The sequence below is a fragment of the Leptodactylus fuscus genome, chromosome 1 (genome assembly GCF_031893055.1).
Source record: "Leptodactylus fuscus isolate aLepFus1 chromosome 1, aLepFus1.hap2, whole genome shotgun sequence".
In the NCBI taxonomy this organism is placed as follows: domain Eukaryota; kingdom Metazoa; phylum Chordata; class Amphibia; order Anura; family Leptodactylidae; genus Leptodactylus; species Leptodactylus fuscus.
In genome coordinates this window covers 65,746,523-65,759,097 of record NC_134265.1, presented here as the reverse complement: position 1 = coordinate 65,759,097, position 12,575 = coordinate 65,746,523, and the positions used below count along the sequence as shown (strand labels likewise).

Below are 12,575 nucleotides of genomic sequence, written 5' to 3'. Positions count from 1 at the left end.
CTCAATCTCTGCTGGTAGCTCAGCTTAAGGTCCTCTAACTTAATTTGGAAGGGCTCACCTCAAGGGCCAGAAAAGTATTTTTTGGAGGTCTCACCACATCACATACACATACACAATGACAGTTAAGGGTGGGGGCTGTTGGATTTCCCATTGTCTATGCCATCTGTGGTTGTCATGGGCAACATGATTTAAAGGGGTGCTTGCTAATGTTTCTTTAGGTTTAAATTTGTGTTTCTAGCCATACTAATGTAGAGGAAAGAAGGTTTCCAAGTGTTTTTCCACTTTCCATATTGAGTTTGGAGTGTCTAGATGATAGGCTGTGATATTGGGGTAAAACAGGGACTTGGGCATGTTAGATGCCCCCAGGCATGCTTCCCCTGCTGTCCCAGGTGCATTCCAAAGGTGTTTGCATAATTTGCTGAGGTGTCATTGTGGACTTGGTGACCCTCCTTAGTCGAATTGGTTTTCCCCTGAAATGACCATTTTTTCCCCATAGACTATAATAGGATTCGATATTCGGTCAAATAGTCAAATATTGAGGGTCTACTCGAAACGAATATCAAATATTTCACTACTCGCTCATCTGTACTCTATTCATTTCAATTGGACTAGTGGAGATAGCCGAAATACATCAGTTTCTCCAGAGTTCCTACTGAAATGAATATAGCGGTGTCTGTGTCTGAAAATGTCCAGACTATGACAATATAAAAATGTCTATCCCATATTTGTGAACAAAATAATGGGGGAAAAATCAACATGAGTGAATTGCTAATTTTTTAAAAACCACATCTAGAGACAAAAAATGCCCTTATACAGCTCCATACACAAAAATAAAATAGCTATGTGTGTCGCAATATGCTGAAATTTTTAAAAAGGGGTAAAAGTGAAAATGCAAAAAATGAAAATTGGCTCCATATGGTAAAAAATAATTTAAAAAGTGTTATTTAAAAATTTAGAGCAAACTCCCACTGCTCGATGACATGGCTGAGGAAATCTGTCAGTGATCGACTCCATCAGCGATCATGGAGTGTATTCGTGGGAGGGTCCGTCAGAGTTACTGATAAAAAAAAATTCTTCATGATCAGAATAGTTTTTTTAAGATAAACAGAAGATTTGTTAATACCCTTCTACCTTACAGATTGTGGGACTCTCATTTATATTGGATCAATTAAGAATTAATTAATTGCTCTGTAACTTTGTCGATAAATGAACCCTATAGGATTTGTAAAGTGTTGTGCAATATGTCGGCGCTATATAAGTGAAATGTGTTATTACTACCGTATCATGTGCTCTGCTTACAAGAGATTATTTTGCAAGGGGTGTCTGTTTCAAAATAGAACGTACTGCCACCTAGTGTGCAATAACAGGTATCCACTCAAAGCCCAGAGACAGTGCAACATTTATTAGGACGTTTGACTATGGATTGGTTCACATCTACTTTTGTATTCCGTCCGAAAGGAGTCTGCATTTAGACCCCCCTGAACAGAATACAAGCGCAATTGCAAGCGCTGTGCTGTAAAAGCGCATGGACCCCATAGACTATAATGGGGTCCGTGTGCTTGGCGCACATGAATGATTCATGCGGGCAGTGTGTGGCAAGCACACGGAGCCCATTATAGTCTATGGGGTCCGTGTGCTTTGACATCACAGCGCTTGTAATTGCGATTGTATTCCATCTGGGGGGTCTCCATGCGGACTCTCCCCAGACGGAATACATACGCTAGTGTGAACCAGGGGTAAGGCTGCTCTATCAAACACAATCTTAGTCCACAGAATATTATAGTAAGATGTGCCAGGTTTATTAATCAATACATTTGGCACATATTTTGCCCGTTCAAGTGCCAGGAATTCAAATCTATGGCAGCTTTCAGCTGGGAAAGACGCCTGCTATAATTTACTCCAGCTTCTCTCTCCTTTGCTATGCTCCACTTTTTTTTATTTTTTTATAGAAGAGTTGTAAATTTTCACGCAGAAATGGTGTGTGTCAACTTGCATAAAACCTGGCTTGAATTGATTAGTAAATTTCACTCCTACCTTGATGATAACCAGCGAATGGTTCTTCTTCAGACAGCTCTGCAGTCACTGTACAGATACAAGAGTATTCGTCTGGTTGATACTCATGATGGGCATTAGCACAGACTATATAGTATAGCCAACAGTGTCGCTGAGGATTGTGAACCATATGCATGATATTATCGAGTTGTGGATCTCTCCATGGTAAGTGATAGGAGGACTGAACATGGTTTAAAATTTCATTTTACACAAAAAAGTATAGCTATACCCTGGACTGTGACTTAAGACTCATGGGCGCTGGTGCAAAAAGTTGTACAACTTCTCATGAGTGTGAATTGTTCCCATCCATAGATTTTAGCAGCTTTTACCATTCTCTTCTCTACCTGGACCCAAACTACCGTGATGACTTATTCACGATATGTCTGAGCACAAAAGGTTCCCACCATTCCCATCCCTGTCAGTGCCCCCACAAAGTAATCATGTACAGTATTTTTGTGCCACACCCTACATCACAAAATGGCTTCCTGACTATTTGATGCTGACCAACTGCTGTTTTTCTCATTAAAAGGTTTAGTTTCTCCTTTCTGACAGTGGAAGGCTGAGTATCATAAATCTTCATCTGTCTCACTCCAGTTCTCTAGAGGGCCGGGGTAATAACTTTATGCTGTACAGATTTCCATTCATAAAAGAAAGTTAGAAAAGAGATCAAAGATGTTTAAACATCCTTATTGTGGTGAGGGTGACTATTAGGTCTCCGTGGCATCTTAGCCCAGTCGTAGCTGCGACCACACTTAACCCTTATAGTAACATCAGTCTCTTTACCTTTCATCCAGCATTTAGCAATTTGGAAATTTCGTAAATTCAACTCTTTGTTTCAGCACAGAACTAGTACTATTAATTTTCCAATTTACCAATTTATGGAATCGCACTCCTGATTAGCCCCGAATGAATAGACCTAAGCAGGAGTGAGACTCGAGCTGTGGAATCCACGGGAAGATAGTGCATGTCGCTTCTTTTTCTCGGTAGCTGAAAAGAAAATTGCTAGTGGGAAAAACAAGCGAGGGACTCCCATTGAAACGAATGGGAGACATTTTTGCAGGTAGATTTTGAGGAGGATTCCACGTCAAAATCCGCCTGCAAAAAACTCCATGTGAACATACCCTGAGGGTGCATGCACACTACGTAACGCCGGGCGTGTATGAGAGCCGTACACGCCGGCGTTACAGCAGGGCTGCCGAACACTTCCCATTCACTTCAATGGGAGCGCTCGTAAACGCCGCTGTTACGAGCGCTCCCATTGAAGTGAATGGGAAGTGTTCGGCAGTCTGCCGTAATGCCGGCGTGTACGGCTCTCATACACGCCCGGCGTTACGTAGTGTGAATTCACCCTTACTTGTCCTGGGTTATTGCAGCCAATGTTCCAAGGGGTTTTGACCACTTTATGACCCAGGGTCATGTGATCTGAGACAGCCCATAAAGGATGAAAACTATTTGATATGTGTCTATGTATGACCACCCTGGGGGGGAAGGGGGTGGTAGGTGAATTTCAGTCCTTCAAGGCTTTTGTCATCATGTCATGATATTGTGTTGAATTGGATTCAACACAAATTGGAATGCTTCACCAAATCTGATCTAATTTACAGCGTACCTCCAATTATAAAACAACTTTTCATAAATGAATAGTACAAGCGGATGCCTCTCTATTACAGCGGATGCCGGGTCTGTATTGGCGGCCCCTTCCCCCAAAGTGTAAACTCCCCCCCCCCCTCCAGGCTCGCTCCCGTGCACATAGCCCCTCCTCCCTCCTCCCTCAGAGCAGCAGATACATCACTTGACTTTTGACCAGATACGTCAAGGTTGTGTCAACAAAGAAATCAATAAAGTAAGATAGTGGACAAACAAAGCAGTTTTGCTGAAGCAATGTATTTAGGAAAAGTCTTACATTCACATTAACAAGTAGTATAGATAGGATCCTTGTGATGGGACAACCCCTTTAATGTCATTCAGACTGTTTACTTGAATATTTCAATACTTCTCTCTACTCGACTCTCTAGAAGTCAATACAGGGGTGTAGCTATAGGGGGTAGTATTTGCAACCAGGCCTGGACCCTAAGGGGTCCCGAAACGTCCCTGTGCCACATAAAATATACCTCTATTCTAAATGCTGCAAAATAAGTGGGGGAGGGCATTTACAGATTTTGCACTGGGGCTCAGGAGTGCCTGATGCATCAGGCACTCCTGAGCCCCAGTGCAAAATACGCTCTTCTACTAGTTGTTTATTGCAGGTTATTTATTCTTCTCATGTTGTTCTCCCTACTGACGATGAATATTTTGTGTAATAGTTCTATGTGATTTGTACATTGACGTTGTACTTGTATATTTGTACTCACTTATTGCTATTGTAACTTTGTAGAGTTTGACGAAGGCCAAATACAGGCTGAAACGTTACTAAAGATTCTACCACATTTGACTACTTAATTACTACTTAACTACTTAACTACTCCGTTGTTATATTCTGTCTGATAAGTTTTTTTCCTCTTTAAAAGATAACACAGAAGAGATTTTTTTTATTTTTAGGTGTTTGGATGTTTATTGGAGTAAGTGTATGCTGCCACCTTGTGGTTTGAACATGAAAAGATTAAAATAATCTGTTTAAAAAGCTGATTTTCTAGTACTGAACTGTATTTATTTATTTTTTCCATTTTCACTTAAACAGTCATGACTAGAGATGAGCGAACAGTGTTCTATCGAACACATGTTCGATCGGATATCAGGGTGTTCGCCATGTTCGAATCGAATCGAACACCGCGTGGTAAAGTGCGCCAAAATTCGATTCCCCTCCCACCTTCCCTGGCGCCTTTTTTGCACCAATAACAGCGCAGGGGAGGTGGGACAGGAACTACGACACCGGGGGCATTGAAAAAAATTGCCGAAATCAGGTGACCTCCATTTTAGACGAATAGTGGATTTCAAATCCGGGTCATATGAGAATGTGAACTTTGTGACTATGAGACAGGGATAGCTGTACAGGCAGGGATAGCTAGGGATAACCTTTATTTAGGGGGGAATGTTATTCAAAATAACTTTTTGGGGCTCTATCGGGTGTGTAATTGTGATTTTTGTGAGATAAACTTTTTCCCATAGGGATGCATTGGCCAGCGCTGATTGGCCGAATTCCGTACTTTGGCCAATCAGCGCTGGCTCTGCTGGAGGAGGCGGAGTCTAAGGTCGGACCTGAATGGAGACTGGTGTGGAGCGATCTTAGACTCCGCCTCCTCCAGCAGAGCCAGCGCTGATTGGCCGAATTCCGTACTCTGGCCAATCAGCGCTGGCCAGTGCATTCTATTGGCGTGATGAAGCAGTGCTGAATGTGTGTGTTTAGTTCAACTACTCCACCAGCGTAGTTGAGCTAAACACACACATTCAGCACTGCTTCATCACGCCAATAGAATGCATTGGCCAGTGCTGATTGAAGCAGAGCTGAATCTGTGTGCTTAGCTCAACTACTCCACCGGCGTAGTTGATCTAAACACACACATTCAGCACTGCTTCATCCTGCCAATACAATGCATTAGCCAGTGCTGATTGGCCAGAGTACGGAAATCGGTCAATCAGCGCTGGCTCTGCTGGAGGAGGCGGAGTCTAAGATTGCTCCACACCAGTCTCCATTCTGGTCCGACCTTAGACTCCGCCTCCTCAGCCGAGCCAGCGCTGATTGGCCGAATTCCGTACTCTGGCCAATCAGCACTGGCTAATGCATTGTATTGGCGTGATGAAGCAGTGCTGAATGTGTGTGTTTAGCTCAACTACACCGGTGGAGTAGTTGAGCTAAGCACACAGATTCAGCTCTGCTTCAATCAGCACTGGCCAATGCATTCTATTAGCTTGATGAAGCAGAGTGTGCACAAGGGTTCAAGCGCACCATCAACTCTGATGTAGCAGAGCCAAGTGTGCACAAGGGTTCAAGTGCACCCTTGGCTCTGATGTAGCAGAGCCGAGGGTGCACAAGGGTTCAAGTGCACCCTCGGCTCTGCTACATCAGAGCCAGGGGGGGTGCGAATGAACCCTTGTGCAGCCTCGGCTCTGCTACATCAGAGCCAAGGGTGCGCTTGAACCCTTGTGCACACTCTGCTTCATCAAGCTAATAGAATGCATTGGCCAGTGCTGATTGAAGCAGAGCTGAATCTGTGTGCTTAGCTCAACTACTCCACCAGTGTAGTTGAGCTAAACACACACATTCAGCACTGCTTCATCACGCCAATAGAATGCATTGGCCAGAGTACGGAATTCGGCCAATCAGCGCTGGCTCTGCTGGAGGAGGCGGAGTCTAAGGTCGGACCAGAATGGAGACTGGTGTGGAGCGATCTTAGACTCCGCCTCCTCCAGCAGAGCCAGCGCTGATTGGTCGAGTTCCGTACTCTGGCCAATCAGCGCTGGCCAATGCATTCTATTAGCCCGATGAAGTAGAGCTGAATGTATGTGCTTAGCACACACATTCAGCTCTACTTCATCGGGCTAATAGAATGCATTGGCCAATCAGCACTGGCCAATGCATTCTATTAGCGTGAACTGGGTTTGCACAGGGGTTCTAGTGCACCCTCGGCTCTGCTACATCAGATTGCTACATCTGATGTAGCAGTGCCGAGTGTGCATCAGATGTGTAGTTGAGCAGAACTGGCTCAGCACTGCTAAGTCTCTGCGTTCGCATAGGAATGCATTGGCCAGCCTTCGGCCAATCAGCGCTGGCTCTGCCGGAGGAGGCGGAGTCTAAGGTCGGACCTGAATGGAGACTGGTGTGGAGCGATCTTAGACTCCGTCTCCTCCAGCAGAGCCAGCGCTGATTGGTCGAGTTCCTACTCTGGCCAATCAGCACTGGCCAATGCATTTCTATGGGGAAAAGTTAGCTTGCGAAAATCTCAAGCTGACAGGGATTTCCATGAAATAAAGTGACTTTTATGCCCCCAGACATGCTTCCCCTGCTGTCCCAGTGTCATTCCAGGGTGTTGGTATCATTTCCTGGGGTGTCATAGTGGACTTGGTGACCCTCCAGACACGAATTTGGGTTTCCCCCTTAACGAGTTTATGTTCCCCATAGACTATAATGGGGTTCGAAACCCATTCGAACACTCGAACAGTGAGCGGCTGTTCGAATCGAATTTCGAACCTCGAACATTTTAGTGTTCGCTCATCTCTAGTCATGAGTTATCTAAAGTAGATGCCCAATGGACCATAATATATATATATATATATATATATATATATATATATATATATATATGTATATATATTTATATATTTATTATACATTATATACATTATATCATATATTCTGTTCTCATATATTTCCTCACTGACTTTGTTCTCTTTCCATTGAAGGGACAAGTGACCCGTATGTCAAGTTTAAAATTGGAGGAAAAGAGGTTTTTCGAAGTAAAACAATACACAAGAACCTTAACCCTATTTGGGAAGAAAAAGTTTCTTTGCTCATTGAAAATCTTAAGGAACCTTTATATGTTAAGGTAAGTAGTACCATAGTCAAGAAAACAATGCGGAGTCAAATCTAAAGAGGATCTGTTATACCTCAACTGATAGGCGCTGTCACTCTGAGCATACTGGTGTTTGGTTTGATCAAATCTGTTCAGCCATTCCAAAGATATGAGCCTTTTTAATGTTGATGCAAATTAGGGTTTATTAGCCACATGGGTGGTAGCACTGCATGATTAACAGCACACAGAAACCCTGCTCCCCAGAGAAACCACAGTCTTACAGCCCAGTTGGTTGGTATACTTTAATTTGCATCATCACTAAAAGGGCTTATATCTTTGGAATGGCTGAACAGCTTTGGATAAACAATGCTCACGTAGACAGCACCAATGGGTACATATGTATGTCAATAGGCTTTTCAGACCTGGTGGCCGGTGTTCTTTAAGCATAAAATATTCTCACAAATAACAGGACAAGGTATCCTTTTCAGCAATACAATGTATGACACACATGACATTGTCCATGGCAAGGGCCCAAGTACTTGCCTTCATGTTCAAAGTTTTATGACCCCTGTATGTGTAGCCCCCAAAAGGATAAATCTTTTCTCAAGTTTTTTTTAATGGAGGTTTTCATTTTCCAGTTTTATTTGTGAAGCTTGTCCATTGTGTATTAATTAGTTCTGTATTTATATACAGTACAGACCAAAAGTTTGGACACACCTTCTCATTCAAAAGTTTTCTGTATTTTAATGACTATGACCATTGTAGATTCACATTGAAGGCAACAAAACTATGAATTAACACATGTGGAATTATACACTTAATGAAAAAGTGTGAAACAACTGAAAATCTGTCTTATATTCTAGGTTCTTCAAAGTAGCCTCCCTTTGCTTTGATTCCTGCTTTGCACACTCTTGGCATATGTAAATATATATATATATATATATATATATATATATATATATATATATATATATATATATATAGGATTAACTTATTCCACTGCGCTTTACAGATATTATTGCTCACTGTCCCCAGTAGGGTTCACATTCTGAATTCTTTATCACTATGCTGTTGAAGTATGGGAGGAAACCGGAGTACCTGGAGAACAGACATGTATACATGGAGAGAACATTATAGGCCTCAGTGCAGCAAGACAACGGCACTTAACATGCCAATTTGCCCCAAATAATCTGTCTTCAGTTTGGTCCCACTCACCATGGTCATGGGCTGCCATAATCTTTATATCTAAGACCCCATTCACATGTGTGTTCGGGTATCCATTTAGGGAGTCCTATATGTATTAAAAGGGTTCTCTCGTCTCAGCCTTTCAGCCAGACTGTATGCAGTGTCTGCTTCTCACTTCCTGTATTTCTCTCCCTCCCTCCTGCTGGATGAGACAAACAACACTTCTGCAGGTCAGATAATATGCAGATGCTTGTACAGAATGGACTCCATGTTATCTGTGTGTTTACATAGAGAGATAACAGACTCAGCTTTATCAGAAAGTGCAATTAGTTGAATGGATTGTCCTGCCAGAACTGAGTAAGTGACAAACAATGGGAGGAATATATTCACATAGCAGGCAAACAAAGCAGAATTTCTAAAGCAATATATTTAGAAAAAGGCTTAAATTTACATTAGCTGCCAGTATAGATAGGATCCTTGAGATGAGACAACCCCTTTAAAAAGTGGTTACCTGGGAAACCCACGAACCTCCTAGACTATAATGGGGTCTGTTTGGTTTCCACACCAATCATGCAGAGAGAAAAGTCCTGCAAGCAGCAGTTTTTTCTCTGCATTAATTGTGCAGAAACTGACTGGAAACCACACGGATGGCATTATAGTCTATAGGGTCTGTGGGTTTCCTTAGGTAATCACTTTTTAATGCGTATAGGTTTCCGTTTGGGGGATCCCCAAGCGGACTCCCTGAACGGAAACCTGAACGCAGATATGAACCAGGCCTAAGCAGGTTGTACAGGTGTACTGGGAATTTTGAACTTTACATAAAATAAATGGAGCTACTGTATAACCCTTAGTGCAATTTATTTCATTTTTGGAATACCTCATAACTTTGCATTGTACATTGCTTAAGTTTTATTTGCTTAAACTGCAATATTCCATTAATGCTGTTATAGCAAATCTGGCTCCGCAATTCATAATGATTAACAATTTCCTATAAATCTATTATAGGTTCATTTGATCCATAAAATTGAGTGCCCCAGGTACCTGTACTGTAGGTTAAGGACTGCAAGATGTAAGACATATTCTTGTAAACCTACAGTGCTGTAATGTACAATCGATGACAAAAAAAATAATGCACCGAGATAGAAATGTCTTATAAGATGCTTTCCCGCTGACCTATGAAAAGGCTCTGTTACCCCTCGTTCACATCTGTGTTGGTATTCCGTCCAGAGGAGTCCGCATGGGGACCCCATTAACAGAATACCAAACACAATTGCAAGCACTGTGCAGTAAAAGCACATGGATCCTCATAGACTATAATGGGGTCCGTACACTTGCTGCACGCTGCCTGAACAATCATGCAGACAGGAAAGTAGATTGGAACTACTTTCTCTTCACATTTTTATAACGGTTTCGGGAATGGAATCCCCGAACAGAGTACAAGCGTTGGTGTGAACCCAGCCTTAGAAGGGTTATCTGTAACCAGCCCCATAGTGATTCTTTATACTGATGATCTATCTTGTTCACCAGTATATGAATTGTCCAACACCTGAACCCCGCACATATCAGTAATAGCCCCCTCTGGGGTAGCTTCCAGGGCTCGGAGGAATAACCAATATGTGCAGGTTCTGGGTAGCAGACCACCACAGATTATATGACCTATGCTGTGCATAATCATTGTGGGTCAGTCTGGACAACCCCTTTTAAAAGTGGGTTCACATTATTGTTATTTAATGTCTGTTGCTGTTTTCCATTATAGGATGAGAGCAACGGACTTTAACAACTGATGCAGGCAGAGCCCTTCTATCTGGTGTCGTCTACATTCACCCTCTTATAAAATCATAACAAAGTTTTCTTCTGTCAAGATTTTTACTTTTCTGACAGATGCACGAAGCGCTTTTTCTTCAGTTACAAAAGTAAGACAGGAGAGAGGACAGAACAAAGGACAGAAGAAAGTTTCCGTCATGTTTTTAACAGGGTGAATGCTGTGAACGATTTCTGAAGGAGTTGGACTGTAGATAAATAGAGGAGTCAGGATTGGTGGTTTGACCTATCGATTCCCCCATCCAACTCTGTGTGAACAAATCCTAATACTTACACAGTACAACAGACAAGCAGAAGCCTCTGTACTGTATACACAGCGATCACAAGTGGGCAGCTTCATTACGTCACAGATCAACAGACAGCTAATAAAGGACCCCAGAGTATAATAATAGCACCAGCTCTCATGGAGGGGAAGGGGTCTTGGGAGCATATGATACTGTGTGGGGGCAACTGTGGCCATGTAATACTGTGTGTGGACCACTTTGGGCATATGCTACTGTATGGGGGCCACTGTGCAGCATATAATACTGTGTGGGGGCCACTGCGAAGCATATAATTCTGTGTGGGGGCCACTGCGGAGCATATAATGCTGTGTGGGGGTTACTGCATAGCATATAATACTGTATGGGGGTTACTGTATAGCATGCTGTTTTGGGGCCACTGCAGATCATATAATGCTGTGTGAGGGCCACTGTGGGCATATAATGCTGTCTGGGGGTCACTGTGGGCATATAATGCTGTCTGGGGGTCACTGTGGGCATATAATGCTGTGTGGGGGCCACCGTGGGCACATAATGCTAGGTGGAGGCCACTGTGGGCATATAATGCTGTCTGGGGGTCACTGTGGGCATATAATGCTGTCTGGGGGTCACTGTGGGCATATAATGCTGTCTGAGGGTCACTGTGGCCATATAATACTGTGTGGGGGCCACCGTGGGCACATAATGCTAGGTGGAGGCCACTGTGGGCATATAATGCTGTCTGGGGGTCACTGTGGGCATATAATGCTGTCTGGGGGTCACTGTGGGTATATAATGCTGTCTGAGGGTCACTGTGGCCATATAATACTGTGTGGGGGCCACCGTGGGCACATAATGCTAGGTGGAGGCCACTGTTGGCATATAATGCTGTGTGGGGGCCATTGTGGGCATATAATGCTGTGTGGGGGCCACTGTGGGTATATAATACTGTGTGGGGGCCACTGTGGAGTGGCACTATTAAACCTATCAGGCCCTGTTCACACGGTAGAATCTGGCACTGATTTTGCAGCAGATTACGATAGCGGTATATTTTATGTGGCAGAGGGACCTTTGGAGCCCCCTCAAGGTACAGTGCCTATTAGTGACTGCTGCACTCCCTATAGTTATGCCACTGCCTCCACACCCAACTATGTCTCATCTTCTAACCAGGCTAGAGGTGGCTCAACTGAGTACTAGACCCTTTTTTCAATTGCACGGTTTCCCAAATAAACTTTTCCTTTTGCTCTAATATTGCTACCACTTTAATATATCATCATTACATTTGCACATAGAAAGTTTCATTTTATTCCAACAACTCCTTGGTGTGTTGATTTTTTATCAATGTATTTATAAAAAAAATAAATGGCATTAACGCACTCTAGTGGTAATTTTTGAAATTGCATCTAGTAGAACTCAAAAAGGCACACTTGGAATTTATAATTAGTTGAAACTAAAGATTTTTTTTGTCATATGAATCACTTACTTTAGATTATATGTTTCTGATGTCTTATTTTATACATTGTTCTGCATCTCAGCCAACAGTAGTGTATTCTGCATTAGCTATTGTCTTAGGCCTGGTTCACTAACTCATTCGTATTCCATTCCGGGGGTCCGCTTGGGGACCCTCCGAACAGAATACCAAACGCATTAAAAAGCGGGTAGCAATGAAATCACACGGACCCTATAGACTATAATGGCTTCCGTGTGATTTCCGTGCGGTGTCCGCACAAGTCACGCAGAGAGAAAAGTAATGCAAGAAGTACTTTTCTACTCTGCATCACTCGTGCAGGACAGTGTGTGGAAAATACCCGGACCCCATTATAGCCTTTGG

General features: G+C 43.0%; 1 protein-coding gene across 5 annotated transcripts in view; it reads left to right on the top strand.

The window, feature by feature from the left end:
- MCTP1 (multiple C2 and transmembrane domain containing 1) overlaps positions 1-12,575 on the top strand; it is a 625,729-nt gene that overhangs the window by 208,407 nt on the left and 404,747 nt on the right. For all 5 annotated transcript variants that reach the window (XM_075271852.1, XM_075271845.1, XM_075271861.1 and 2 more), the window contains exon 3: positions 7,390-7,532. In XM_075271852.1, the coding sequence (XP_075127953.1) occupies positions 7,390-7,532 (143 nt within the window). The remainder of the gene's footprint in view (positions 1-7,389; positions 7,533-12,575) is intronic.